This window comes from Canis aureus, chromosome 28, assembly GCF_053574225.1.
Source record: "Canis aureus isolate CA01 chromosome 28, VMU_Caureus_v.1.0, whole genome shotgun sequence".
NCBI classification, from domain to species: domain Eukaryota; kingdom Metazoa; phylum Chordata; class Mammalia; order Carnivora; family Canidae; genus Canis; species Canis aureus.
Genome location: NC_135638.1, coordinates 25,639,891 through 25,665,970, shown reverse-complemented (window position 1 = coordinate 25,665,970; position 26,080 = coordinate 25,639,891). Strand labels below are relative to the sequence as shown.

Genomic DNA, 26,080 nt, shown 5'->3' with positions numbered 1-26,080 from the left:
AATACAATGTTTTCATGAATTAGAAGATTCGATGTTGTAAAAATACCATTTATCCTCAATTTGATATAGAGTCAACAATTCACAATAAAAATCCCAGTAGACTTTTTCGTAGGAACTGACAAGTTGATTCTAAAATTTATATGGATAAGCAAAGCACCTAGAATACCCAAAAATTTTTTTTGGGAAAGAATAAAATGTTTTCAATGACATGAATGGAGCTAGAGAGTATTATGCTAAGTGAAATAAGGTAAAGAATGACAAACACCTTTTGATTTTACTTACGTGGGACTTAAGAAACAAAACAAATGAGCAGGGGGATCCCTGGGTGGCTCAGCAGTTTAGCACCTGCCTTTGGCCCAGGGCGTGATCCTGGAGTCCCAGGATTGAGTCCCACATCAGGCTCCCTGCATGGAGCCTGCTTCTCACTCTGCCTGTGTCTCCGCCCCCTCTACCTCTATCTCTCATGAATAAATAAATAAATAAAATCTTTTTTAAAAAACTTAAAAAAAACAAATAGGCAAAGGGGGAAAAGGGGGGAAGAGGAAGGGAGAGAGAGGGAGGGAGGGAGGAAGGGACGGGGGGTGGAGAGAGAGAGAGAGAGAGAGAGAAAGAGAGAGAGGAAATCAAGAAATAGACCTGTAACTATAGACAGCAAACTAATGGTTACTAGAGGGGAGGGCATTGGGGGGATGGGTTAAATAGGTGATGGGGATGAAGAAGTGCACTTGTGATGAGCACCCAGTGTTCTTTGAAAGTGTTGAATCATTATATTGTACATCTGAAACTAATATTACACTGTATGTTAACTAGAATTTAAATACAAACTTCAAAAAAATAGAAAATATAAAGATGGAGGACTCATACTAACTGATTTCAAGAATTACTTTAATGGTACTGTAATCAAGACTAGTTATTGGTAAAAAGAGAGACAGATCAACAAATAAAAGTTTCTAAAAATAGACCCACACGTAATATGGTCAATTGATTTTTTAAATAATTTTACAGACACTATATTTTGCATATAATTTACCTTTTTCAAGTGCATGATAAATATATGATCCATGGTCAACTGATTTTTTTTTTTTTTTGTCAACTGATTTAACAGATATGGTATACTTTTTTTTTGACAAACAGTGCTGGAACAATTGGGTATCCATACATAAAAAAAATGAACCTCAACTGATAACTTGTAACATATTAAAAAAAAAACCTGAAATAGACCATAAACCTAAATACAAACCTAAAACTACAAAACTGCTAGAAGAAAACATAGAAGAAAATTTTTGTCACCTTTAATTAGGCAAAGATTTTTTTAATATGGCATAAAAAGTATAAAAGAAAAAAATGTCAAACTAGTTATCAAAATTAGAAGTCTCTGATCTTCAGAAGATACTGTTAAGAGAATGAAAAGACAAATTATAAACTGGGAGAAAATATTTGCAAAACACCTGATAAAGGATGTGTGCCCAGACTATATAAAGAACTCTCAAAATTCAACTAAAAAAAGATTCAAACTAACTTAAAAATAAGCAAAAGAAGAAGGAAGCAAAAAAGTACATGAGAAGATGCTCAACATCATTAGTCATTAGGGAAATGCAAATTAAAAGCACTACAAGATAGTACTATAAACCTATTAAAATAGTTTTAAAAACAACTGACACTACCAAGTACTGGTAAGGAACAGAGCAACTGGAACTCTAATATAGTGCTAAGGAATACAAAATGGTCCAGCTACTTTGGAAAATGGTTTGGAAGTTTCTTATAAAGACAAGCATATACTTACCATATAACTCAGCAATCCCACTCCACAGTATTTACAAAAGGGAAATGAAACATATTTCCACACACAAAGACCTATACACAAATGTTTATAGTGACTTTATTCATAGGAGCCCAAAACTGAAAATCACCCAAATGTCCTTCAATCAGTTTTAGATTTTTAAAAGTATGATACATCCATACAATGGAATACTACTCAGCTATAAGAAAGAATAAACTAATACATGCAACCAGATTGACAAATCTCAAAAGCATTAGGTTAAACAGAAATTGGCAAATTTTTTCTGTAATGGAGCAACACAGTAAATACTTTAGGTTTTCATACCATTATAGTCTCTGTCGAAAACTATTCAATTCTGCCACTGTAGTGTGAAAGCAGCCGTATACAATATGTAAACATGAGTGTGGCTGTTCTTTTTTTTTTTTCTATGTCTGATAAAACCTTATATACAGTAAGGCAGCAGGCCTGATATGGCCCATGGTCAGTAATTTGCCAACACCTGTGCTTTAGCAAAGAAGTCAGACACAAAAGGTTGTATTAATCCATTTATATGCTGATATGAAAATGGCAAACATAAAGAGACAAACAAAATCAGTGGTTGTCAAAGCCTGGGGATAGGAGTAAGAGATTAATTAGAAAGGCACACAAGGCAACTTTTTGGAATGATGGCAATATTCTATATCTTGATTGTGGTAGTGGCTACATGGCTATATATGTTTGTAATAATTCATATACTTTATACCTACAAAAGGTAAATTTTGCTATATGCAAATTATGCTTCAAGAACCATGTCAAAGGAAGGAACGAAAGAAGGAAGAAAAATAGGATCTAGGAAGATGGGAAGGAAACCAGTCAGCCAGCCATTCTTTGGTCCCTGATTCAAATAAACCGAAAGAAAAAAAAAATTTTTTTTCAAGACAATAAAAAATCAAGGAATTGTAAACACTGGGTATTTGGTCATGTTTTAAACATTATTTTTCATATTTTTCATATGTGATAATCATATTGTACTTTTTAAAAAAAGAGTTCTTACTTTTAGAGATACATATTGAAGTTCTTTTTTTTTTTTTTTTTTTTATTTATGATAGTCACAGAGAGAGAGAGAGAGAGAGGCAGAGACACAGGCAGATGGAGAAGCAGGCTCCATGCACTGGGAGCCCGATGTGGGATTCGATCCCGGGTCTCCAGGATAGCGCCCTAGGCCGAAGGCAGGCGCCAAACCGCTGCACCACCTAGGGATCCCCATATTGAAGTTCTTATAGATGTAATTATATCTGGGATTTATTTTAAAATAGTCTAGTTGAGGGGAATAGAAATGTACTGATTTTTTTTTTCAAAAAAATTTAAGCTTTTTTACCGCATATGCATTACATTACATATACAGAATATTTTTAACTAGTGTTATATCCTATTGACTTTGTATAATAACTTTTCATTAAACCTTATATGTAAATATTTTCCCATGTCATTAATGATTTTCAAAAGCTTCATTTTAGTCACTACATCCATAAAGTGGATGTACAATTATTTTATTTTATTTAAAAAATTTTATCACATTTCTTTTGTTTAGAGGAACTATATTTTGTTTCCACTCTTTTTCCTACTACAAACAACATTGGAATGGTTGGTTATCTGTATGCATTTGCTTTCTTTACTATTTCTTTACGATATATTCTTACAGGTGACATTGTTGTGTCACAGGATCTTAAGACTGAACCTCAAGAAGATGGGTCCTTATTTCCTTGGCCCTACTACACAGTAATTCATCTTTTTCTGTGGCACTGATGAAACTAATAACTGATGGTCAGTTACTAAGCAACATTTGTCAAGGCTATTATACCTTTTCCATAGTTGCACTAAGAGCAACTCAGTTAAGATTTTAAATGTTCATGCTTACAATATCCCTTTAGGAAAGCATTTTTTAAACAACTGGTATTTACTAATAACATATTTAATTTAATTATTCTTATACATTTATTTAATGTAATCACAATGAAAATTCTCATTTTCAGGCAAAATGCAAAGTGAACCTAAATATCAAATTGTTAAAAGGGTAACATATGTGACTCTATACAGGTCTCAGAAAGGGTAAGCAGATTCTGCTGAGGATCTGTGCCCACTACTTCTGGATCATTATTGAAAGGACTCAGTTTCCACAGATGATCTTCTATTGACTCTGAAAGGTAATTAGCATCAGATGAAGTGAAATCTATGCTCCATGAGAAAAGAGTCCAGCCCTGCTGTCCTGCAGTTGTAACACATTTCTTATGCAATGTAACAACATTGCTGATTACAGCATGTTGATTACTTACATTGGGAACTCCTATTTGATTAGGCTCACCTGAGTTTTGCTCTTCCCATTTCTAATCATCTCTTTCCTCAATCTTCCCTTTGTTGTCAATGAATTTCATTTTAGTCTATACTCAAATTGATGGTTTCTCTAAAGTTTCATTAAATTCTTTATTTCTCTGAGTTCTTTTTCCAAGGTTCCACTAGGTTTGCCCTTTCTAAAATGTTTGCACCTTTGACTGAGTAACTAAACATTCAGAGATGCATATAATTCTATAATCACTCTATGTCACCAGTGACCTATAAGTGAAGAGCTATGATTTTATTTCATCTCTGAATACTTACTCCATTAGATTAGCTAGAGTGATTAAAAGAAATAATCACTCTATGTCACCAGAGACCTGTAAGTGAACAGCTATGATTTTATTTCATCTCTGAATACTTACTCAATTAGATTAGCTAGAGTGATTAAAAGAAAGCTGTTTTGATCTTTGGAAAATACATGTAGGTGTGATGTCTTTGTCTCTGCATCTCTGTCTCAGTCTTTCTAAGTAGATGATTGATAGCTATGTAGACGACTGAGAGGTAGATAGATAATCATAGGTATAAAGTGCTATATACCTAGTAAACACTAAGTATTCATGAGTACTAATAATTATTGAAGCTGAGTGGTGGGTAAATGGGGTTCATTATATTATTCCTGATACTTTTATATATGTTTGAATATTTCTACAACAGTCAAGTTGGTTTGTTTTTTTTTTTTAGAAAGGTACGTAAGAGATAAAAACCATAAATAGTGATTTTGCAGTTAATGTCTAGAGAGGTCAGAAAAAAATGTCTAGAGAGGTCAGGTAGGTGAAAAAATGAAAAAGCTAGAGTGATAAAGTCTGACGCCAAAATCATTCACATCAAATCTCTGAAAAAACATTTAACGTCCAAACACACACACTGCCAACCATTTTCTTAAGACCTTAAAATTCTGAAGATACACATTGTATACTTTCACATATCTTTACAAACATAAATACAATGTGAAAAGAAATTAAACATAAAATGAGCTATTTCTTAAAGTCCTGAAAACACTAAGGTATGTAAATAAAAATAGCCAAAACATAACAACAACAACAAAAATACCATATTATCTGGTTCTGGTACAGTCACTAGCATTATAACCAAATCTGCTTCTAATTTCACAATTTGTCTTTAGCTATGAAGAATTATACACATAATTTAATGAGAAAATAGGAGCAAGAAAGTAACAGGAGACTTTTTAGTAATACGACAGAAAACAGAGATGACCATATCAGGATAATAACCCACTTTAACTAGGAAGACGGCTAAAGAAAAATACATACCAGAAAGTAATGTTGGATATAGCTTTAGAAGAATACTGACATTTCTTAATCTTACAATAGCCTAAGTGGAGATATTATCTAAGAATAAAATCAGATATTAACTATACCCATGGTTTTCTTCATAATATTGTAGAATACTCCGCCCTGCTGGAACATGTGAGGAAGACCCTTTGCATAAGACCATACATCTTCTCCTATAAAATAAAAACAGATATAGAATCAGCAACAAACAAAAGAGTTCAACCCAGGGTTGCTTAATGATAACCTCAAGCAGAGACTGCAAGGTAGATGACTTAAATGAGTGATGCAGTTTAGTATAACATAAAGAGACAATATGGAGTGATGGGACTATCTGGTAAACTAGAGAATCCATGGTCCATCTAAAGGTGGCAGCCACTGCCAAGTGCTATCATAGGAGAGTGTAGGCCCAATGTTTTAAGATCCTATGGCTTTTCAGAAGCAAAAACCTAGGTTTTTCATGTGAATTCTCCCAAATTTTCAATGTAGGAACTAACTGAAAATTGTCTTTAAAACTGTGAGTCAATACTGTGCATATTAAAATGTCTCTGAAAACTCAATCCAACTCAAAGGAAAAGTAGTTCACAACCTTGAACTAGACCAACAGAGAAGGTTATGGAAAGGTATTTATGTTTAACCAGTAGAATACAGATTTGTGTATTCTATCTATATTTATGTTAAAACCAAATGAAAATAAATGGAAAAATCTAGGAAGAAAAGTAAATAGGTAGACTGAAGATAAGTAATGTTGTATTGTGTTGTTCCGAAGTGGACTTTTTTAAAATAGAAATTTAGGGGGAAATGCCTTGTTGAAGAAATTTAGAATAACCTTTAGAAGTCTACAAAATGCCTACAAGCAAACGACCATTTCACAAAAACATTTTTTTAAGAACATCCTTAGAGGGATGTCTGGGTGGCTCAGTGGTTGAGCATCTGCCTTTGGCTCAGGGCATGATCCTGGGGCCCCGGAATTGAGTCCTGCATCGGGTTCCCTGCATGGAGCCTGCTTCTTCCTTTGCCTATGTCTCTACCTCTCTCTGTGTGTCTCTCATGAATAAATAAATAAAATCTTTAAAAAAAAAAAAAAGAACATCCTTTGACAGTGACTTTCTTTTTTTTTTTTTTTTTTTTTATGATAGTCACAGAGAGAGAGAGAGGCAGAGACATAGGCAGAGGGAGAAGCAGGCTCCATGCACCGGGAGCCCGATGTGGGATTCGATCCCGGGTCTCCAGGATCGCACCCTGGGCCAAAGGCAGGTGCCAAACCACTGCGCCACCCAGGGATCCCTGACAGTGACTTTCAATAAGGAGTTTCAAATAAAAAGTTAAGAATGATAATCACTGTTCAAAAAGTTAATGAAGAACAGATAGAACATAAAAATTAGTGACTTTTGAGGGTGCCTGGATGGTGTAGTCGTTAGGCATCTGACTCTTGGGTTTTGGCTCACGTCATGATCTCAGCATTGTGGGGTCAAGCTCCATCGTCAGGCTCCATGCTCAGTGTGAAGCCTGCCTAGGATTCTCTCTCTCTCTCTCCACCCCCTACCCTCTCCCAAACATAAATAAATCTTTAAAGTAAAATTAGTTATTTTTAGTTTGTGGAATGTTTTTGTTTCTTTATATTTCACTATTTTCTAATAGTATAATAATGAAATAAATTTTTTTATTTCTAATAATATATATATGTACTACATTTACAATCAGGACTTTTTAAATCTTAACAAAGAAAGGCTAATTTTCAATTTTCCTACTAGAATATTATATGGACTCTGAGCTTTGAATGGAGGTTACTAGTTATGTGGCTTAATCATTATGTGCATGCAATCTCTTAGAGCTCTAGCCCCTTCCCACATTTATAAACAGAAATATGAATTTGCATGGCACTTGGCTAGAATTACTCAGTACATCAGTTTAAAGACTACAGATTTTAAAAGCCTTGGCACTTAGTTTCAGTTAGCTAAAACACTTACTTACACATAAACACTTTATTCACTAATGATATAGTATTACCAGAATATGGCTAAATTTAAGGGCAGGCACACAAATTTAATTTTAAATTTTGAATATTAATAAAAGCCTCCAAATACAAAATGTTAACAACTTATAGAAAGTTCTAATTGATGAACTTATCATTAAACTTCATTTGGATAAATTATTTCTATGGTAATAACCTTTCATTTAGTTATTATCAATGTTACCATAAATGTACTAAGTATTTTATAAAATACTCATAATATAATTTATTTTGAAAACATAAAAATTATATGGTAGCACTTAATTTTTTTTGGTAAAAGTCTGAATAGGTCTCAAAATAGTGAATTCTCCAGAACTGACCACCATTAAATATTAGTAAAAAAAATGACATTCCTTAGTGTTTTACATACCTTACTATTCCTTATTTAAGCAAGCAGAATTCTAAGAACTCTAATGGAGTGTTTATGAACCTTGTTTTCATTCTGTCCCCTTAAGAAGCCCTTTTAAACATTTTCCTAAGCTGCCTACCTCCATGGCATTTGAATACTACAGATATACTGCTTATATGTTTATATGTACTGCAGTATATCAGTTTTATTCATTAAAAATTTTGTTTAGGGGGATCCCTGGGTGGCGCAGCGGTTTGGCGCCTGCCTTTGGCCCAGGGCGCGATCCTGGAGACCCGGGATCGAATCCCACATCAGGCTCCCGGTGCATGGAGCCTGCTTCTCCCTCTGCCTGTGTCTCTGCCTCTCTCCTCTCTCTCTGTGTGCCTATCATAAAAAAAAAAATAAAAAATAAAAAAATAAATAAAAATTTTGTTTACCCTCTCCCTCTTGAAAGTACCAAACATCACCTCCCTTCAGAGCAATATGTGGCCCCATTGAGTATGAATACTCTGTTGCTTTAAGGAAAGGATAAATAAATCGAAACCTCTATTTTCTACCCAGCTTTGAACAGGCATTTTACAGTTTCATTTTCTCGTCACAAGAAAGCCCTATTTTACTGAAAAGAAAACTCAAAGAGAGTTTAAGCAATTCTCCTAAGATCAAACAGCTTGTAAGTGGCAGAGCCAGGATTTAAATCCTGTGTATCATTCTAAAACTTAATACTTCCCTTTCCACTGATGTTAAACCTCTACCGCAGATCAAATTGTGTTACAACAAATTTGACAAAACTATCCAGTCTTTTCTTATAGAAATCCATGGCACCAACAACTGGTGGGGAGGAAAAAATAGGTAAACTATTTCCTTTGGTATACAAATGCTTCCACTAAGTCATGTTTGTTGGTAAAAGAACCAAGAAAAGAGATCAGGAAGCAGGAATTATGGCACTCTGCACAAGTGCCCCATCAGCATCATATGGCTTTATACTGCACTTGCCTCCATCAGTTCTACAACTGCCCTGGTTCAGGCTGTCTCCTGCCTACAATACTGCCTCCTAACTAATTTTCCCTCCAATCCTGTTCTCAAATCCCTCCTCCTTCCGAGTTATACGTGGAATGGTTCCCCAAAATCACAAAGTAAAAAAAAAAAAAAAAAGGCTTCTTTTTTATGGCAGATCAAGGCACCCTAAGAGTCATCCTTGCATTCTCTTATCTCACATCTCCACTATACCCTAACTTGAGTTTTACAAAGCAATAACACCAAACTCATCTTGTTCCCAAAGGTCAATAATTGCTATATATTCTTTAAAACTCCATTTAGGGGGATCCCTGGGTGGCGCAGCAGTGTGGCGCAGCGGTTTGGCGCCTGCCTTTGGCCCAGGGCGCAATCCTGGAGACTCGGGATCGAGTCCCACGTCGGGCTCCCGGTGCATGGAGGCTGCTTCTCCCTCTGCCTTGTCTCTGCCTCTCTCTCTCTCTGTGACTATCATAAATAAATTAAAAAATAATAAAATAAAATAAAATAAAATAAAATAAAATAAAATAAAATAAAATAAAATAAAATTCCATTTAGGCATCACTTCCTCGGATTCTTCAGTAGCAGGTAGGTAGGTACCCTCGTTGCTAGTCCTATGCATATGAGCACCACAGCCCTCATCACACTGCGGATTAATTTAGTGTACTTTTCTGCTTCCCCTTCTCGACTAGCTTCTCAAAGTCAGGAAAAGGTCAAGGGTCTAACTGACTTTCTATTCCCAGGGCCAGACACAGTGCTGGGAAGAGAGTAGCACTCAACATTCATTGAATGAATGCATATGAATGAACAGTATAAACGAGGTTTTTCCTTTTAACAAAGGGAAAGACTTTTAGTTACAAACTTCCAGTTTTCAAACAAATAAGTCATGGGGATGTAATGTACAGCATGGTGACTATGGTTAATAATACTATATGTTTGAAAGTTACTAAGAGAATAGATCTTACAAAAAAAGGAAAGAAGTATTTTTCTACTATTCCATTAGAAAGCAAACTCTTTGAGAATAGGAATAGCTTGGTAAAGCATCTAGGAAATATTATACTAACTCTTATTTTTATTAGTCAATTAATTTTACTTTATAATTCATCTTTCTTCACAGTAAACAATAAAATATATTCAACATAGTATGTGTATTGTCATGTTGTCATAGATGGCAAGATCTCTTCTCTGGCTAAGTAATGAAATGAATTCTTTTTAGGGGCACCTGGCTGGCTCAGTTGGAAGAGAACAAGACTCTTGATCTTGGGGTCGTGAGTTTGAACCCCGCACTGGGTGTAGAGATTACTAAACAAATACACTTAGAAAAAACAAATATATTTTTAAAGACTCCCTGCAAGATGCTTAAAATAAAATCTGAAGTACCTATGATCATAAAATAAACTGACCAAAATATAAATTTAAACTAGGAACATGCAACTGTTTCTACTAGAAATAATCCTAAAGCTATTCATTAGCTGAAATAATTGTTGCCATCTCTCCAACCTTCCTACAGATCATCCCATCTAAAAATGTAGCTACCTCATCAATAGTCAAAACCATTTCTAAGAAAGGCATGTCTGTTTCTCTCCTTAGACTGAGTCCCTGAAGAGTATCCAGCACCTATGACTTTTAGCATCATTAGCATTAAAAGATGTATTTATCATATATATGCACACAAACCTGTGTGTAAATGTTTACACATACATACAGTCTGATTTTCTCTGGGAAGTAAAAATGTTAAAGACAACTAACATATTCCTTGAATATTTAAAAATATTAGCTTATAATTAAAAAAATATGAAGGAATATAAAAGGTGTCAAAGTAGTTGAATACATAAAGGAACAGAATCAATGTTTAACCTAATCTTCAAAGTATGATAGTAAAAAAACAAAAAAAAAAAAAAAAAAACAAAGTATGATAGTATAAATTCATGTATAATATACATTTATCTGAAGATGTATCTATATGCACCTTTTAGGAAAATAAAAAAATATATAAAAATCAAGTAAGTTTCTCAATTCCTGAAAGGCTGCTAACCTTTGTAGTGAAGTGAGGTAAATATCACAAGTGGCTCAATTCTGTTAAAGCAACTCCGAACTGACAGATTCTGTTTTTTGCAAATTTGTCTTATCTCTTGGAAAAGAAAATTAACTAGAAACTTATTGCAATACTATGAAAAAAGAAATTAGCCTAGAATTTATGATGGATGATCCACCATCTGTCATGCCTACCACATAGAAAATCCACCAAAAAATGATCTAAGACAAAATTTAATAACATATCTTGTAATGCCAGAGTCAAAGTCACTCACATATAAATAATGAAGATAATAGTCTGCAAAAATTGTTCAATAACCTCCAAGTAGTCTGGATAAAGCAGATTAAAATGTGAATTACTACAGGTAGAACATTATTTCATTTTAAACTATCATCATATATTCAAAGTGACTATGTCCATGAATGCTCACACTGAGCAAAAGACTGATGCATCTGTTGATATAAATAATAATTATAATGCCCTCAGTTGAGATCCTGCAGGTAAGTTTACAGAAGGCAAGGACTGTGTCTCATTCATTTTCATATCTCCAGCACAATCTCTAGCTCATAGCAAAACACTCATTTTGCAGAAAAAAATTTGCATTCATTCATTCAGCAAGCATTTATTTGGCACCTAGTAAGTGCCAAGCCATGTACGAACTGATAAAGTATTCATCAGTGAATAAAAAAGGCTACCATCTCTGCCTTCGTGTAGTTTATAATACAGTAGGGTAAGCAAATTAATTACTACCAACAAATAAGATAACAAAAACTTGTAATAGGGTATGAGAGAAATGAACAGGGTACAATGCAAGAGGCGATCTACTTCAAGCAGTTAGCAAGGGTCTCTCAAACCCTTAGATAATGGTCAGGAGAAAGCCTCTTTAAGGCGGTATTTAAGCCTAAACTAAATGAGAAGCAGCCAGCTATTCGAAGAGCAAAAGGCTTCATGAATTCTTCCAAACTAACCTATCAGCAGCTTAATTCACATCTGGTAATTCACAAAGTAATTTCTGCATTTTGAAATTTGCAATTTTCTAAATAAGCACTGCATTTTCCATTTTCCAGCCCTCTCCAACTAAATATCAATAGTTCCCCAGCACTCTTTACATAGGTTGTTATATGCATGTGTGTGCATGTCTGTGTGTATCTAAATATCTCCCCAAATTGACATTTTTATCAACACATCACTTTTATTAAGAATATCTCTTCTAGGGGCACCTGGGTGGGTCAGTCAGTTGGGTGTTCCACTCTTTATTTTGGCTCAGGTCATGGTCTCGAGGTCATGGGATTGAGCCCTTCATTGGGGTCTGTGCTGGACATGGAGTCTGCTTAGGATTCTTTCTCCCTCTGTCCCCCTCCCCAATTTGTATTTCTCTCTCTCAAAAAAAAAAAAAAAAGAAAAAAAAAGATTATCTTCTACATAATTCAAATACAGTTATAAGAAAATTGGAGGTAAAAAAAAAAAGCTTAATAGAGGGATTACAGGCCTAGCACTCTCTTAGTACTTTATAACAGAAAATCTCTCTATTGCTACAGTATGAAATTAATAAAATACTCTTTTTATGCTCAAATTTTGTGTTGGGAATAGAAGATTTAAACATATGTGTGGATTTATAGGGCAGTTAACATAAATGTTAGAGGCAAAGATGGAAGGGATTGTAACAGGAAGACATCATCTTGTTGAACTCATTGCAGTCCACAGTCTAGCATTCAGATATTTAGGTCCAAAAACCTCAAACTAAACTCAAGAAGTGACTAATTATAAACCAGAATATATTTTACTAATTTTCATTATAAAATATATTATTATGCTGACCAGACTTAGAGTACTGATCATAATCTCACCTTTGCCAATTTATTTATCTACAATGGAGAACACAACCTTCTAGGTGTATGCAATCTTCATCTGCACTCTCAGCTGTACATTAATACTTATATCAGAAAGTTAAATGAGTGTTCAGAAGATGAATACAGAATCACTAAAGGGATACAGTTCTTTCAGCCAGGCTATGGTAAGGACTAATGAAATATTCCTACCCCTAGAGATTACCGTTCTAGTTACCAGAATTTTCATGAACCCCGGATGATGTATCTTTTCCCTTTGTACAGCAGTGTATAAACAGTGCCAAATTCTGCTTTTCAACTTTTTCAATGTTCAATGCTGACCATCCATTCCATTTGTGCTGACACAGACTTTCTTTAGACATGTAATGTCATCTATTTAATCCAATCAAAAACATTTCAAAGTGCCTACAATCTGCTGTGCACTATGCTAGGAACTGAGCATCCAAGGTTAGACAAGAGATGAGCCACATCCTCCAAAGTTAATCTTCTATTGAGGAAGACCTTCTCTTTCCTATTTTTTGACCTGGAGGATTGTCAGTTTTTAAAGTATCTTCTGCATATATCTAATTTTATCCATTCTCTGCTGATGTTATTTAATTCCCAGAGTTCTGGGCATATTTTATTGTTGCCCTGTGTACCAACTACAAAGGGTATTTTATAGAGAAGAGGCTACTAAAGTATTAGGGAGTTAAGCAGCTTGTCTGAATCACTATGTTAATAAGTACTGGAGCCAAGATTCAAATTCTAGGCCTTTCTGACTCCAAAGATCACACAATCTTTCCTCTTTTTAATGCAGTCTCTAAGAAACTAAAAACTCTCCCCCAATTTGATGGCTATATCTGCCAAAATAAAACCAGCAATATCAATATCAAGTTACAAACGTGTACAGGTCTTTTAGAGCCAAATTTAACAAGCCAGGAATAAATAATCTTCATTTTGGTAGGTCAAGGCTCAATTCACTGATATTTACTACTCTTAGAAGAGAGAATCAAAACCCAGACCACTTTTCCAGTTAAAACCTCTAATCTCAGCAAAAATAAGGCTCTTCTAATATGTAATATAAATTTTAATTCTACCTTAAGCCTTAGTAAAGCATATTAAGAGTGATTTTAAAAACAAAGATTAAGCAAATAAAAATAATGTTAAAAGTGCACCATTGGATCATATCCCAAAATCATCTAAAGCTTTAGATTATATATTTGGTTGATATTTTTAATTTATGCTGAATTATTAAAAAGAAATGCTTCCTAAGCATTTACCTCTGTTTCTTGTATTTCTCTTGAGTTATAATAGTTACAATTGATGGCAGAGAGTCACTACGCAAGAAAATTACTTAAACAGAAATCCTAATTACAAATAAAAATGTGATGAACTTCTGGAAAGGAAGAACAGGAAATGGAGGACAGAGACTATTAGGTGGGAGTGCAGTGAGAATATAAACACCAGAAACTGCAATTCATCAAACAGGAAGTCCTGAAATCACATGACATGCAGGAAAAGAAAATTTAAAAATAAATGAAAAAGGGACAAAGTGGGCAGGCTCAATAGAGAGCCCAGGGAGGAAAACATTTTAAAAGGTTTTAAATAGATATATATCATAAGGCTATTAAAAAATTACAGTAAGTTATAGTTAAATAATCTGGTGACAGTTAAGGGACTACTTTCACTTTCTTAGTTATGTTGTCCTAAACATTTACTCAATAGAGAATCATACTAACATATATCCATTAACTGTAAAAACAAAAACAAAAAACCTGAAAAAAATAATCTCCTAAAATACATATATAATCAAAGAGTTTTTACGATGACCAGACTTTTTCACGAAGACAACACAAAAACTCAGCGCCATTATAATCACAATTAAGAAATACTATCTAGATTAAAATGATCTTACCCATCAATGTTGCTAAAAGACACAAGGAGTACATTTCTTTGTCAGCTTGCTCCTGAAGTTCCTTAGATAGTTTACCAGTAACAGCAATCTCTTCTTGTTTCACAGTGTGGGCCGAGTGTGCTGCAGCAGACTGACCACCTTCTGCTTTACTTTTCAGAATCTCTATTGAAATTCTGTCACCATGCTGTAAAGGAACTGGCTCCTTTTCCATTCCTGCCTGGGGTGGCATTAACTCTTTAGGAGGAAAGCCATATCGAATACACTGTAAATATGGAGGAATGTTAAATTCTCTGGCTATGCTTTCCTGAAGTTCAAAAAAGGTTGTTGAAGACTTAAGTGTAACCATGGACTGTCGTCCATCATTAGTTGTTATTCGGATCTTTTTCTCCTTAGAAGTTGTTGGTGAATAGGGAGCCTTGGTAGGGGTAGCAGGTGCAGAGGATGGACCATCACGAATGGTACTAGGTGAAACAGTCCTGGGCTGCCCTTTTGGTTCTTGTTTTAACTTCTCTGTTTTCCGTTTCTGCATTACAGCAGCCTGTTCTGTAATATTCTGTTGAATAGTTCTTTCAGTTTTACTCATGTTTAACTCCTCCTTGTGCAAAGTTTTTGTTTTCTGTCCGGTAAGAATAATTTTAGTTGGGAGCTGAGACTCCGACTCTTGTCCTTGTACATCTCCAACTCTTTGGGCATGAGCACCATCTATATTTACAGGAGTATAATCATCAGGATTCTTTTTGGCAGTCTGATGCAATATAGTGTGGACAACTTTCTGAACTAGGATTTCACTCCCAAATTCACCTGGAAAGTGCTTGGTAACAAGTTTCATTGCAACATCATAAACATTACTATTCAAAGATGGATCACTTTCATACTGGAACCAATATACTGTTTCTCTGACCACTCTTCCACCCCATTCCAAAGTTATAGGAAAAGCTTCTGGTAGATTGTCATACTCTTTACCATCCCAAAAATGTTTGAATCCACAACCACATTTGCCACCAGTGGACCTAGAATTAGTTCTGTCCCCATCCAAATATACAATAGACCCATCTCCTCTGACCCTTCGCACTGATGTGCCATGGCACCAATTACAAGCTGTCAGGTTACTCAATCCATAGTCTGGTACCAGAACATCTTTCACTGAATCATATGAGCAAACTAAATTGTTCAAGGGAAAGCTATAATTTTTGTCAGGCCTCAGCTGTCCATGAGTACTTTTTGCCAGGTTATACAGTTTCCCTCCTGGAGCCAACCACTCTGGAGGAACATGAAGTTCAGAAAGGGCACCACAGAGCAAACATTTGTGAAGGCGATTATCCATTACTGCTTTCTTAGCAGCTGCTGTGACTTCTTCAGGCTGAACTCCTATCACCCCAGTCCTCCTGTAGAAATACTGATGGACATCAGCAACCAAACTAGGATGGATACCATGTTTGTCCATGAAAACTTCTTCCATAGCAGCAACAAGCCTAAGTAAGTATTTATCCTGCAAACTTCTGTCTCCTCCAATAACACAACCACCATCCTCCTCAAGTTTAATGTACTTTTTAATAAGGTCCTGAGGCACACCCCACGCTTTAGGCAGCAAATTCATAGGCAATTTGGGCAAAGCAGCCCCTTTAATGCCTACCAAGGGGATATAATGGTTTCTACCAGAGCTACTCCATGCAATACAGATTGGTTTGTTCAAATGGCCATCTCTCCCTGTGCACTTCTCTGCAGGGATAAGCCCAGGCAGAAAGGTAGCTGAATAATCACCAGAGCTCCTCATGCCACTGAGAGAATCTAGCAGAATAATAGGGCGATGTAATACATTGGCAAGACCAAATATGTGGATGTTCCTCAAGCCCAAAGGAACACCCTCAGGTGGTACAAACAAAGGGTCACACTCGTTGATGATGTCCTCCCATTCAGCGGCATCAATGAAGTCATGGAACAGGGCTTGATACTGGGCCAGGTGCTGCTGAAAGTGTTGTTTAAGATTCTCTCTCAAGGCATGCCAGAAGAGCTCCCGGCCTACTAGAGCCCGGGACACAGCATGCACCAAGCAGTGTCCATCCCCGTCCACGTGAACTGGAATGAGGCATTCCTGGCTTTTATTGGCCCGCTTGATGTCCTCAAGAGTGTCATGCAAATACAGGAGGCTTCCGGAGCGGTCCTTGCCATAGCCCACCGTGTTAACATGCTCTGGTTCGATGAGGAAGGCGCGGTCCCCTAGTAAAGCGCAATCGAACAGTTCACCCTGGTTCATGTCCCGGAGAAGCTTAGCCCTGCCTGTCTGTTTATCCATTCCATAGCGAGCTAATATGGGCGACAACAATTTGCAGTGGTAGTTAGAAAGGCCCATCACCTTTACCAGTTCCGTGTTCTTCTTGGGTGCCCCTGTCACCCCGAGCAGAGCGTTCCGCAGCAGGTTGTGTAGCACTACGTCCGGGTCGGTCACCTCCTCCACCCCCAGCAGCTGTTGCTGCTCGTGCCGCTGTCCGCACTCGGTACACTCGATGCTGACAGAACCGGAGGCCGGGAAGAACAGACGCGCCTGGCACTTAGGATCCGGGCAGCTCCCGGAGAGGATTCTCCGGTCTCTCCGTTTCGAGAGCCCTCCCGGGGGAGCCGCCGCCGCCAGGGACGGCGGAGTCTGCGGAGCCTCAGGGGGAGGAGGTGGCGGCGGCAGCGGAGGCGGCGGCGGCGGCTGAGACATACCTCTCGGCTCTCGTGTCTCGCTCCGCGTCCCAAGCGACCCTCAAAGGCTCATAGCCCAGACCCCCACCAGCCCGACTCTCTCTAGTCCAGGCCCCGGGCGAATCACTTTCCTTTCCCTACCAGCTCCTCCTCCTCCTCCTAAGCGAAGGCGGAAGCGCCGGACGTTGTTTCTCTTCTTACTTCTCCACTGCCGTAGCCGTTGCCCCGAACGTAACGGCCACCACCCTACCCAGCACTCACACTCACTCACTCTCGCTCTCTCTCTCCCCTCAGACACACAGACATACACGCCCTCACTGAGAGTGCGCAGGCGCAGCTGCCGCTCTGCCCTCTGGGAATTAGAGTCTTGCAGACTCTCTCCCGGTCGTTGAGTGCTAGGATCTCGGATCCAGAAAGAACTACAAATACCGTGAGGCCAAGAGGTTCGGCACCCGCGGAGAGGAGGAAGAGGAAGGCAATAGGGAGGGGGGGGCAGAAAGGAAGATAGTCACTCACGTTGCCTGCCGGGAGTTGTAGTTTTAACTGGATCTCCTTTGTCGTCTTCCCGATTCTGGGGCGCAAGCAAAAGAGAACGAGAGACCACATTTCCTAGAATGCCCTGCGGTGCGTTTAGCCTCACTTCCCCCTTAGGCGGAGAGAAGGCTACAGGGAAGCTTGGTAAAAACAGAATTAAAGGGAATGGGTGTCGGAAGCGGAGGGTCTGAAGTTCACGACTCCTAGAAGGGGAGGGGAATGAAAGGCTCTCAGTGAAGAAGGTACAGTAAATAAATGTCCAGCGATATGGCGGGCTGGGAAGTTGAATGAAAGGTCTAATCTAGACTGGAGGTCGTAAAAGAAACGGGGAAAACAATGAATTGATTCTCTGAGTGTTTCTTAAGGTCTTTTTTTCTGCCACACTTCTCTGTTCTCATTCCTACTTCCATCCCAAACCACTGAGATGCCTAAATCCCCTTTTCTGCCTTTTTTTCCCCCTCTCTGCTGAGGGTCACTGAGGCGCCATTTGTTTCCTAGTTCCTTGTGCGTTTACAGTTTACAAATAACAATACCTTGGGTACGTATAGAGTCATATATACATACAGGTCCTTTTCACTAGATACAGTTTGCTCCTTCTGGTCCTCTCCAGCTATCAGTTATTAAGTTATTAATATATTTCTGTCTCAGCTTTTACATACACGCCGTCATTTGATCTTCATAATAACCTTGTTAGAAAACACGTCCAGAAAGGAAATTACTTCCTCAGGTTCACACAGCCAGTAAGTGACGGTTAGGATTCAGATCAATCCTTACCCATTTTACAGACAGGAACATAGGCAGGAAAAGTTAGGCCCAATTTTATATAAAATAATAACTTCCCATTACTATTGCTTTATAATTTACATAATAAGTTCGCGTATGTCATTTCATTCTCCCACCAGTCCCATCTGGTAATATGTTACCAGATATTGTTGATTGCATTTACAGTTATGGAAACAGACTAGGAGCTAAGTGTCTTGTCCAAGGTCAAATCATCAGTGTATTTCAGAACCAGAAAGTGCTTTTTACACTAGTTTCTACAAAAAAAAAGAGCTGTTAAGCTCAGACCTTTTGTTAGGCCTCTGAGTCTCATAGTGACTCAAGAAGTGGTAAAGATGTTTATCCTTAAGGCAGCAGAGCTTTATTTTATTGTTTACTTGGAAACTGTCTCTTCATGCAAAACACATTGATACGTTCATAGAAAGCCAGTATTGTTTTAGTTATTATTGTACAGTCAGCCCCTTTCACTTATTCTGGAAATTCTTGCTTTCTGAAACCTTAGATAAGTGAACTGTCTCAAAATTTCTGAAACATTTGGCACAAAATAGATACATCAGAGCAGTCCATGAGGTCATTTGAGTCTTCTGCAGCTGCCAAGGGAATTGTTTACCTTATTAGGTTTTTTGAGTAAATAGAATTTGATGCTTTGAAATGAACCATCTGTAAGACACTCCTAAAGGGATTAGAACTGACTTTCACCCTGATTATTGTCTACAGTTTTCTTCAGAAGTGATAGGTTTGAAAGAGAAACTCTTCAAATGTTATTTTCTCACCCAATTCTTCCTGGTTCATGCAAAAATGATGTTACCTTCATACAAGATAGGTAATGTTCTTATCTTGAAGGAGATAATTTTCAATAAAGTTTTTTGTAATGCATGCAGGAAAAGTTGTTTGTTTATATTCTGACCAATGTTACTTATCTTGAAGGAGATAATTTTCAATAAAGGTTTTCGTAATGCATGCAGGAAAAGTTGTTTGTTTATATTCTGACCGTGGTTTCATGGTAACGTGTTCTATACGTGATAGAACTGGTTTTTAATTGAGTGTTTATAAGTTGAGAAATTGAATGTGCCCAGTAAGTGGAAATTGTCTACTGTTACTGCGAAGTTACACCTGCAGTGAAATTTTATTTTCCTCATACAAAATCCAAAGAATTTAATTATGAAAGCTTCAGAGCACATGAAAGATGACAGCAGCATGTACACTGGCATGCACTTTTATGTTTTGGCATCACCAAGGCAAATTTTCCTTAGTGAAAATACATATGAACAGTGATATATATTTTTTAAATTGCATCTGAATGTGTCATTCTGAATTATACTTGACAAAATAACCACTTCCTACCCTACTGAGGAAATGGGTAGCCTCTAAAGCTTGTCATGCACAGTCCAGTTGACTGATCCATTGTCCCCACGTGGAACCTTGATTAGTTAGAAACATCCTTCCCAAACTAAATCTGACATTTAAACCCATCTGTTACTATAGTTCCCCTAGTTGTAAAAATGATACTTTGGAGAGGAAAAAAAAATACTCTGGTGTAAAGCATAGTTAATAGGGGGAAGGAGAGGAGTTAAGTTTTCAATCAATTCTAGAGTTAAATTAGGGATCCCTGGGTGGCGCAGCGGTTTGGCGCCTGCCTTTGGCCCAGGGCGCGATCCTGGAGATCCGGGATCGAATCCCACGTCGGGCTCCCAGTGCATGGAGCCTGCTTCTCCCTCTGCCTGTGTCTCTGCCTCTCTCTCTCTCACTGTGTGCCTATCATGAATAAATAAATAAAAAAAAAAAATTAGAGTTAAATTAGGTCATTTAACCTACAAATCACTTATTAACAAGTGTGTAGATGCAAAGTTCAGAAAGTAAGAAAGTTCACAAAGGAGCAATGATGTTAACCATGCCAAGTTCAATATGTGAATTAGATTTTTACATGTATTTAGAGGGCATGGGTAAGGGCATAAGTAAGAAAAGAAAACTTTGTTAGGACAAAATATGACATGTGGCTTTTTTTTTTTTTTTAAGATTTATTTATTTATTCATGAGAGAGAGAGAGAGAGAGAGAGAGGCAGAGACACAGGCAGAGGGAGAAGCAGGCTCATCGCAGGGAGCCCGATATGGGACTCGATCCCAGATCCCGGGATCACGACCTGGCCAAAGGCAGATGCCCAACCGCTGAGCCACCCAGGCGTCCCTGACATGTAGTTTCTTATAAGGCTATGGGAGTGTGGAAAGTTTCTAACCTGCTTACACGAGATGTAATGCTTACGTGAGATCTATAACATGCTTCCCTCCTCTTCTCCCCAAATTCCATGACTTATCTAGTAACTTTCACAGGAACTTTATGAGATCCCTATTAGTTCTTTTTCTTGTCTCAGTATTCCAGATGGGAAAATGAACTGAGCCCCTAATAGTAGCTGCTCTGATATATACCTCTTCTACCATGATTATCGCAGCATCACTTCTCTCTGAATTGTCAAAATGTAGTTAAAACTGAAACCCTTTTTTCTCCCATAAATTTCTAATATGACGCTTCTAAAATTCCTGTATTGCTGTTAGCAAACCTAGTAAATGCAAAAGCAAGATGCATCCACTTAAGAGAACAACCATCATTGTATATTCTCTTTTACATTGGTAAAAGAAGAGAATCATAACTTTTTCACTTTGGTGATTGTTATAAGTCAGCCACATACTTTTTTTTAAAAAAGATTATTTATTAGAGCACAAACAAGGGGAAGGCAGGGGAAGAGGGAGAAGCAGACTCCTCACTGAGCAGGGAGACCTGATGCTGGGCTCAATCCCAAAACCCCTGGATCATGACACTTAACCAAGTGAACCACCCAAGTTCCCCAGCCACATATTATATGAAATACACATCTGTACTAAGAGTTGACTGTGTTCCTCCAGATTCATCCCCCAATCAGACTTTGTGTCACAAGCTTTTGTTAAAGGTCAGAGTGGACAAAGTACTTAGTTACTGAAATACGTATTGTAGGAACTTAAAGGGACGCAGAAGGCTATCTCTAACCCAAAAGAACTCAGAGTCTAACAGAAGAAAAAGGTTCAACCAAATTGTTCATAAATAGAGGTAGAATAAAGCATGTCATCAATCAAAACAACACAAGAATATAAGTATCACAGGTGCTATGAAATATTTATTAAGAGCTTGTTGTAGGGTGGGTGTTCTTAAGAATATTATCTTAATCTTTAAAACAGTCCTGTGAGATAGGGAGTATTGTTTTTATTATACAGATGAGAAAGTTTAACTTGGGAAGGTTAACATTATTATCATCATTATTACCACCGAGCTAGCAAGTAGCAGAGCTGGGCTTCAAATCAAGGTTTCCTTCCACGTTCCCTTACTCTTTCCACTACATCACAGCTGCTTAGTGATTGGAGAGAGTTAGCCAAGAAGTGAGTGCATACTGGTGGCCAGTGGCCAAACTTGGCTTACATGCATTTTTGTTTGGCCAGCAACAGTTCAACTTTTTTTTTTAATGTGAACATCTCTGCACAGTGGCCAGCATTTTACTCTCTAATATCATATACCAGGTCCCCTTGAGACATACTACCTGCCTGACTCAAGAAAGCATTTTCATTTTCTGTATCAGGCAGTAACTGGGGACAAGAAGGAGTTATTCTCAAAGGCTCATGAAGAAGGTATTTCAAAGGGTAGAAAGAGGACTTTGTGAATAAGAATTGCAGAGAGGGGTGCCTGGCTGGCTTAGTTGGTTAAGTGTCCAACTCTTGATTTCAGCTCAGGTCCACATCTCTGGGTTAATGAGATAGAGCCCCCACATCGGAGGCTCCCTGCTCAGCTTCTCTATCCTCCCCTCCCTCTGCCCCTCCCTGCTATCTCTCATGCAATAATAAAGGTCTAAAGTAAACAAATACGATCTTTTTTTAAGAAGAGTGCAGAGGGCAGCCCCAGTGGTGCAGCGGTTTAGCGCCTCCTGCAGCCCACAACGTGATCCTGGAGACCTGGGATTGAGCCCCACTTCGGGCTCCCTGCATGGAGCCTGCTTCTCCCTCCGCCTGTGCCTCTGCCTCTCTCTCTCTGTCTCCTCTGTGTATTCTCATGAATAAATAATAAAATCTTTTTTAAAAAATGAAGATGAATGATTAGCAGTATTTTTCATTATATAAAGGTGAGAGGGGTCAACTAGAGTTACAGGTTATGCCTTAGCATTGAAGTTCTCAAAATTGAGTGATTGACAGAATCAAATATAAGGCTAAAATAGATTGCTGGGCTCCATCTCAGAATGAATGCATTTGGGTTGGAGCCTGAGAATTTGCATTTCTAGCAAGTTCTTTGGTGTTTCCGGTCCAATGATCACCCTTGAAAAATCCGTGTTTACCAGACTGTAGGGCATTTCTGGGGATGGGCTTAAAGCCCAGACTTTGGTTTTATGTTTTTGTTGTTTTAAGTATAAAAGGAATTGACATAGAATGCTTAGAAAATAAATAAAAATGAAGAAATTAAAATCAGTCTTATTAATGAGAGTTAACAGTTATTAACTGTGTTTTTTTATGTATTGTTCAATTTGCTTTTTACTAAAAAAGTTTTAAGAATCCAAAATCGTATCATCATCAGAGTAGCTATTAAATTAACACTTATTGAGCATCTATTGTTCACCAGAGTCTTTATGTATATTTACTTAATCTTTATAATATCTTTTTGAGCCAAATACTATTATAATCATTCTTATTTTACAGATGAGCACTGAGGTACAGAGAGATTATTTAAATGATTCATTGCTAGTAAGTGGCATAATTAGAATTAAGACCCAAGCAATCTGGGTCCAGAGCCTGTATGTTTAACCATTATGCTATACTGACTCTTATCTTATATTGACCATATGCTATACTATTGTGCATACTGTTTTTAACCTGAATTGTTCAATCACATCATGAACAATCTTGATAACATTAAATGTTCTTGTCCAACATTTAAAATGAAAACCTACTTTTTTCTTTTAAAACATTTCAAGCATTCAAAAGTATACAGAAAAATTATATAAAAATACTCATGTACCCACTACCAGGTTTAACATATATTAATATTTCAGCATATTTGCTTCAGAATCCTCTCTTTCAAAAAAGAAAGAAATGTAGTTTATTGACTATAATTTTGAGTTTAATTTTACTTAAAACAAAATTGTGCCTTATGAGTTATAAGAGAAATCACCATTTCCCTTAATAAAAGTAGGATATCCTTTACACTTAGTAATGGAGAAAGAATTTCTATGTAGTAAATAGCTCCATAATTATTGTTGCCATTATCATGCCATCCAAGTGAACACTCCTCCCACTGGCCTTTTAAATTACTTGGTGATTAAGTAATAAATACAGATAGTAACATACAACTAGGTAATGTGACTTGTATGGTTTACTGAGTCTTCAGGCTGCTTAGCCTACCTTTTTTTTTTTTTTTTTTTTTTTTTTTTTTTAACTTAGCCTACCTTTCATATGGCAAAGGTCAAATTCTACCTGGGTAACATCTCTGCGTTGCCCAACAGAACTATCTGCAGTGATGGAAAAGTCGTATGCCTGTCCTGTCCAATATGGCAGCCATTGGCTACATGTGGCTATTAGGTACTTGAAATGTGGATAGTGCAACTGAGGAACTGGTTTTTAATTTTTTTTTATTTTATTTTTTAGGAACTGGTTTTTTAACTTTATTTAATTTTAAATTTAAGTAGCCACATCTGCCTATGGCTCTCTCTTTACCGCACAGATCTAAGTCCTTACTGCTGCTAAGTCTACATTAAAAATAATGATTCCCCAAATTTCAGTGAGTTCCTGGCTCTGGTGGGGGTTAAGGGATGGAGACTGGCTGGAAAAGGGAACAAGGGAATTTCTTAGAATGATGGAAATATTCTTTATCTTGATTATGGTGATGAGGACATGGATACATACATTTCCCAAAACTCAGCCAACTTTTAAAAGGGTGCATTTGTGTGTGTAAATTATGCCTCAATAAAGTTGATTTTAAAAAGGAAAGGAAAAAAGAGGGTGCCTGGATAGTACAGTTGGTTAAGCGCCCAACTCTTGGTTTCAGCTCAGGTCATGGTCTCAGGGTCTGCGATTGAGCCCCACATCAGGCTCCGTGCTCAGCACAGAGTCTGCTTAAGATACTCTCTTCCTCTCCCTCTACCCCTCTGGCTCATAGTCTCTCTCTCTCTCTCTCCCTCTCTCTCAAATAAATAAATAAATGCTTAAAAAAGAAAGGTAAAAGATTAAAAAAGAGTTGAATTCCAGAGACAGGAGTTCCACCTCTAGTCTACCTAAAGCATTCCTTCTACCATCCCATTTTTTTCCCTAAGAACCAGCAAAGTCTTTACTACATTACAGGACCCTATGTGACCTGGCCCCTGACTACTTCAGACATTATTTCCTTGGCTCGTGCTTCTGCCGCACTGACTTTTCTTGTTGGTCCTCAAACACTCTGAGTACATTCCCATCTCAAGGCCTTTGCACTTACCCATCTTCTGACCGGAAAACTTTTCCCAGGTAATCATTTATGTATCTGCTCAGATGTTACCTCCAGCAAGATGCCATTCCTGACAACTTCTCTAAAACAGCACCTCTGTCCTTTTCACCCTCCATGTCCCTATCCTGCTCACTTTCTTTACAGCACCAATCACTATCTGAAATTATATAGTTACTTGTCTATTGTCCTTCCCTGTTAGACTGTAAGGCTGTTCATAAGGGCAGGCAGTTTGTTGATTGTTAGATTCCCTGTGCCAGGCACACAGTAGCCTCAATAAATATTGTTGAACGAATGAATGGCTATCATCCATGGCAGTGTTTCTCAGCCTGACATCCAACCATACACCTTCATAGAAAATCCACAAATTCTCTAAAAAAATTTTTTTTAATCTTGTGGTGTCATTTTGATACTAAAATAAAACAGTATTTATTATTTCCCTAATGAGAACATGAAGTTTTGAATGTCTGAGTTCATGCAGAGTTTAGGATTTTGTTTGTATCAGATGAAAACTAAAGGACTTTGTGACAAAATGTATAAAGATTGCACAGTTATTTTGATGGAGTTAGGTCATCACATGTCACACAACAGCCTGGACATGCCAAACTCCAGAGAACCAGCACTTTAACTGCCAATACCACATTCCAGTTAGAAACAGAAATTGCACAAAGCATGCACATGTACATGTGCACACACAAACATACACACACACTCATTCAGAAAACTTAGTAGCTGTAAGCAAACCAGTAAATCTGTAAGAATTATTTTGTGGTTTCCAGCAATAATCAGATTAGATATTATTTGATTAAGATGTCATACTTAAAAAACGGTGAGGCGCCTGGCTGGCTCATTGAGTAGAGCATATGACTCTTGATCTTAGGGTTCTGGGTTCAAGTCCCATGGTGGGTGCAGAACTTACTTAGAAAAGAAAAATCAGATACTCAAAAATACTAACCCTATCTTATACTAAGTGACTACAGTTACCAGGTGATACTCAATTAAAATTGG

The 26,080-nt window shown here is 37.4% G+C and overlaps 2 protein-coding genes across 3 annotated transcripts in view; one reads left to right on the top strand and one right to left on the bottom strand.

Moving 5' to 3' along the window:
• VCPIP1 (valosin containing protein interacting protein 1) overlaps nt 1-17,605 on the bottom strand; it is a 30,998-nt gene extending 13,393 nt beyond the window's left edge. The window contains exons 1-2 of one of the 2 annotated variants that reach the window (XM_077876724.1): nt 14,593-17,604; nt 5,532-5,618 (exon numbers count right to left, since the gene is read on the bottom strand). In XM_077876724.1, coding sequence (XP_077732850.1) covers nt 5,532-5,618; nt 14,593-17,296 — 2,791 coding nt within the window. In that variant the 5' untranslated portion in view covers nt 17,297-17,604. Of the gene's footprint in view, nt 1-5,531; nt 5,619-14,592 lie in introns of both variants that reach the window. The other variant, XM_077876725.1, reaches the window with a different exon arrangement.
• A 302-nt stretch (nt 17,606-17,907) lies between these two features.
• Nucleotides 17,908-26,080, top strand: part of SGK3 (serum/glucocorticoid regulated kinase family member 3) — a 180,820-nt gene continuing 172,647 nt past the window's right edge. Inside the window, exon 1 of the mRNA XM_077876729.1 lies at nt 17,908-18,053. The gene's annotated coding sequence lies outside the window, so the exon portion shown is untranslated. The remainder of the gene's footprint in view (nt 18,054-26,080) is intronic.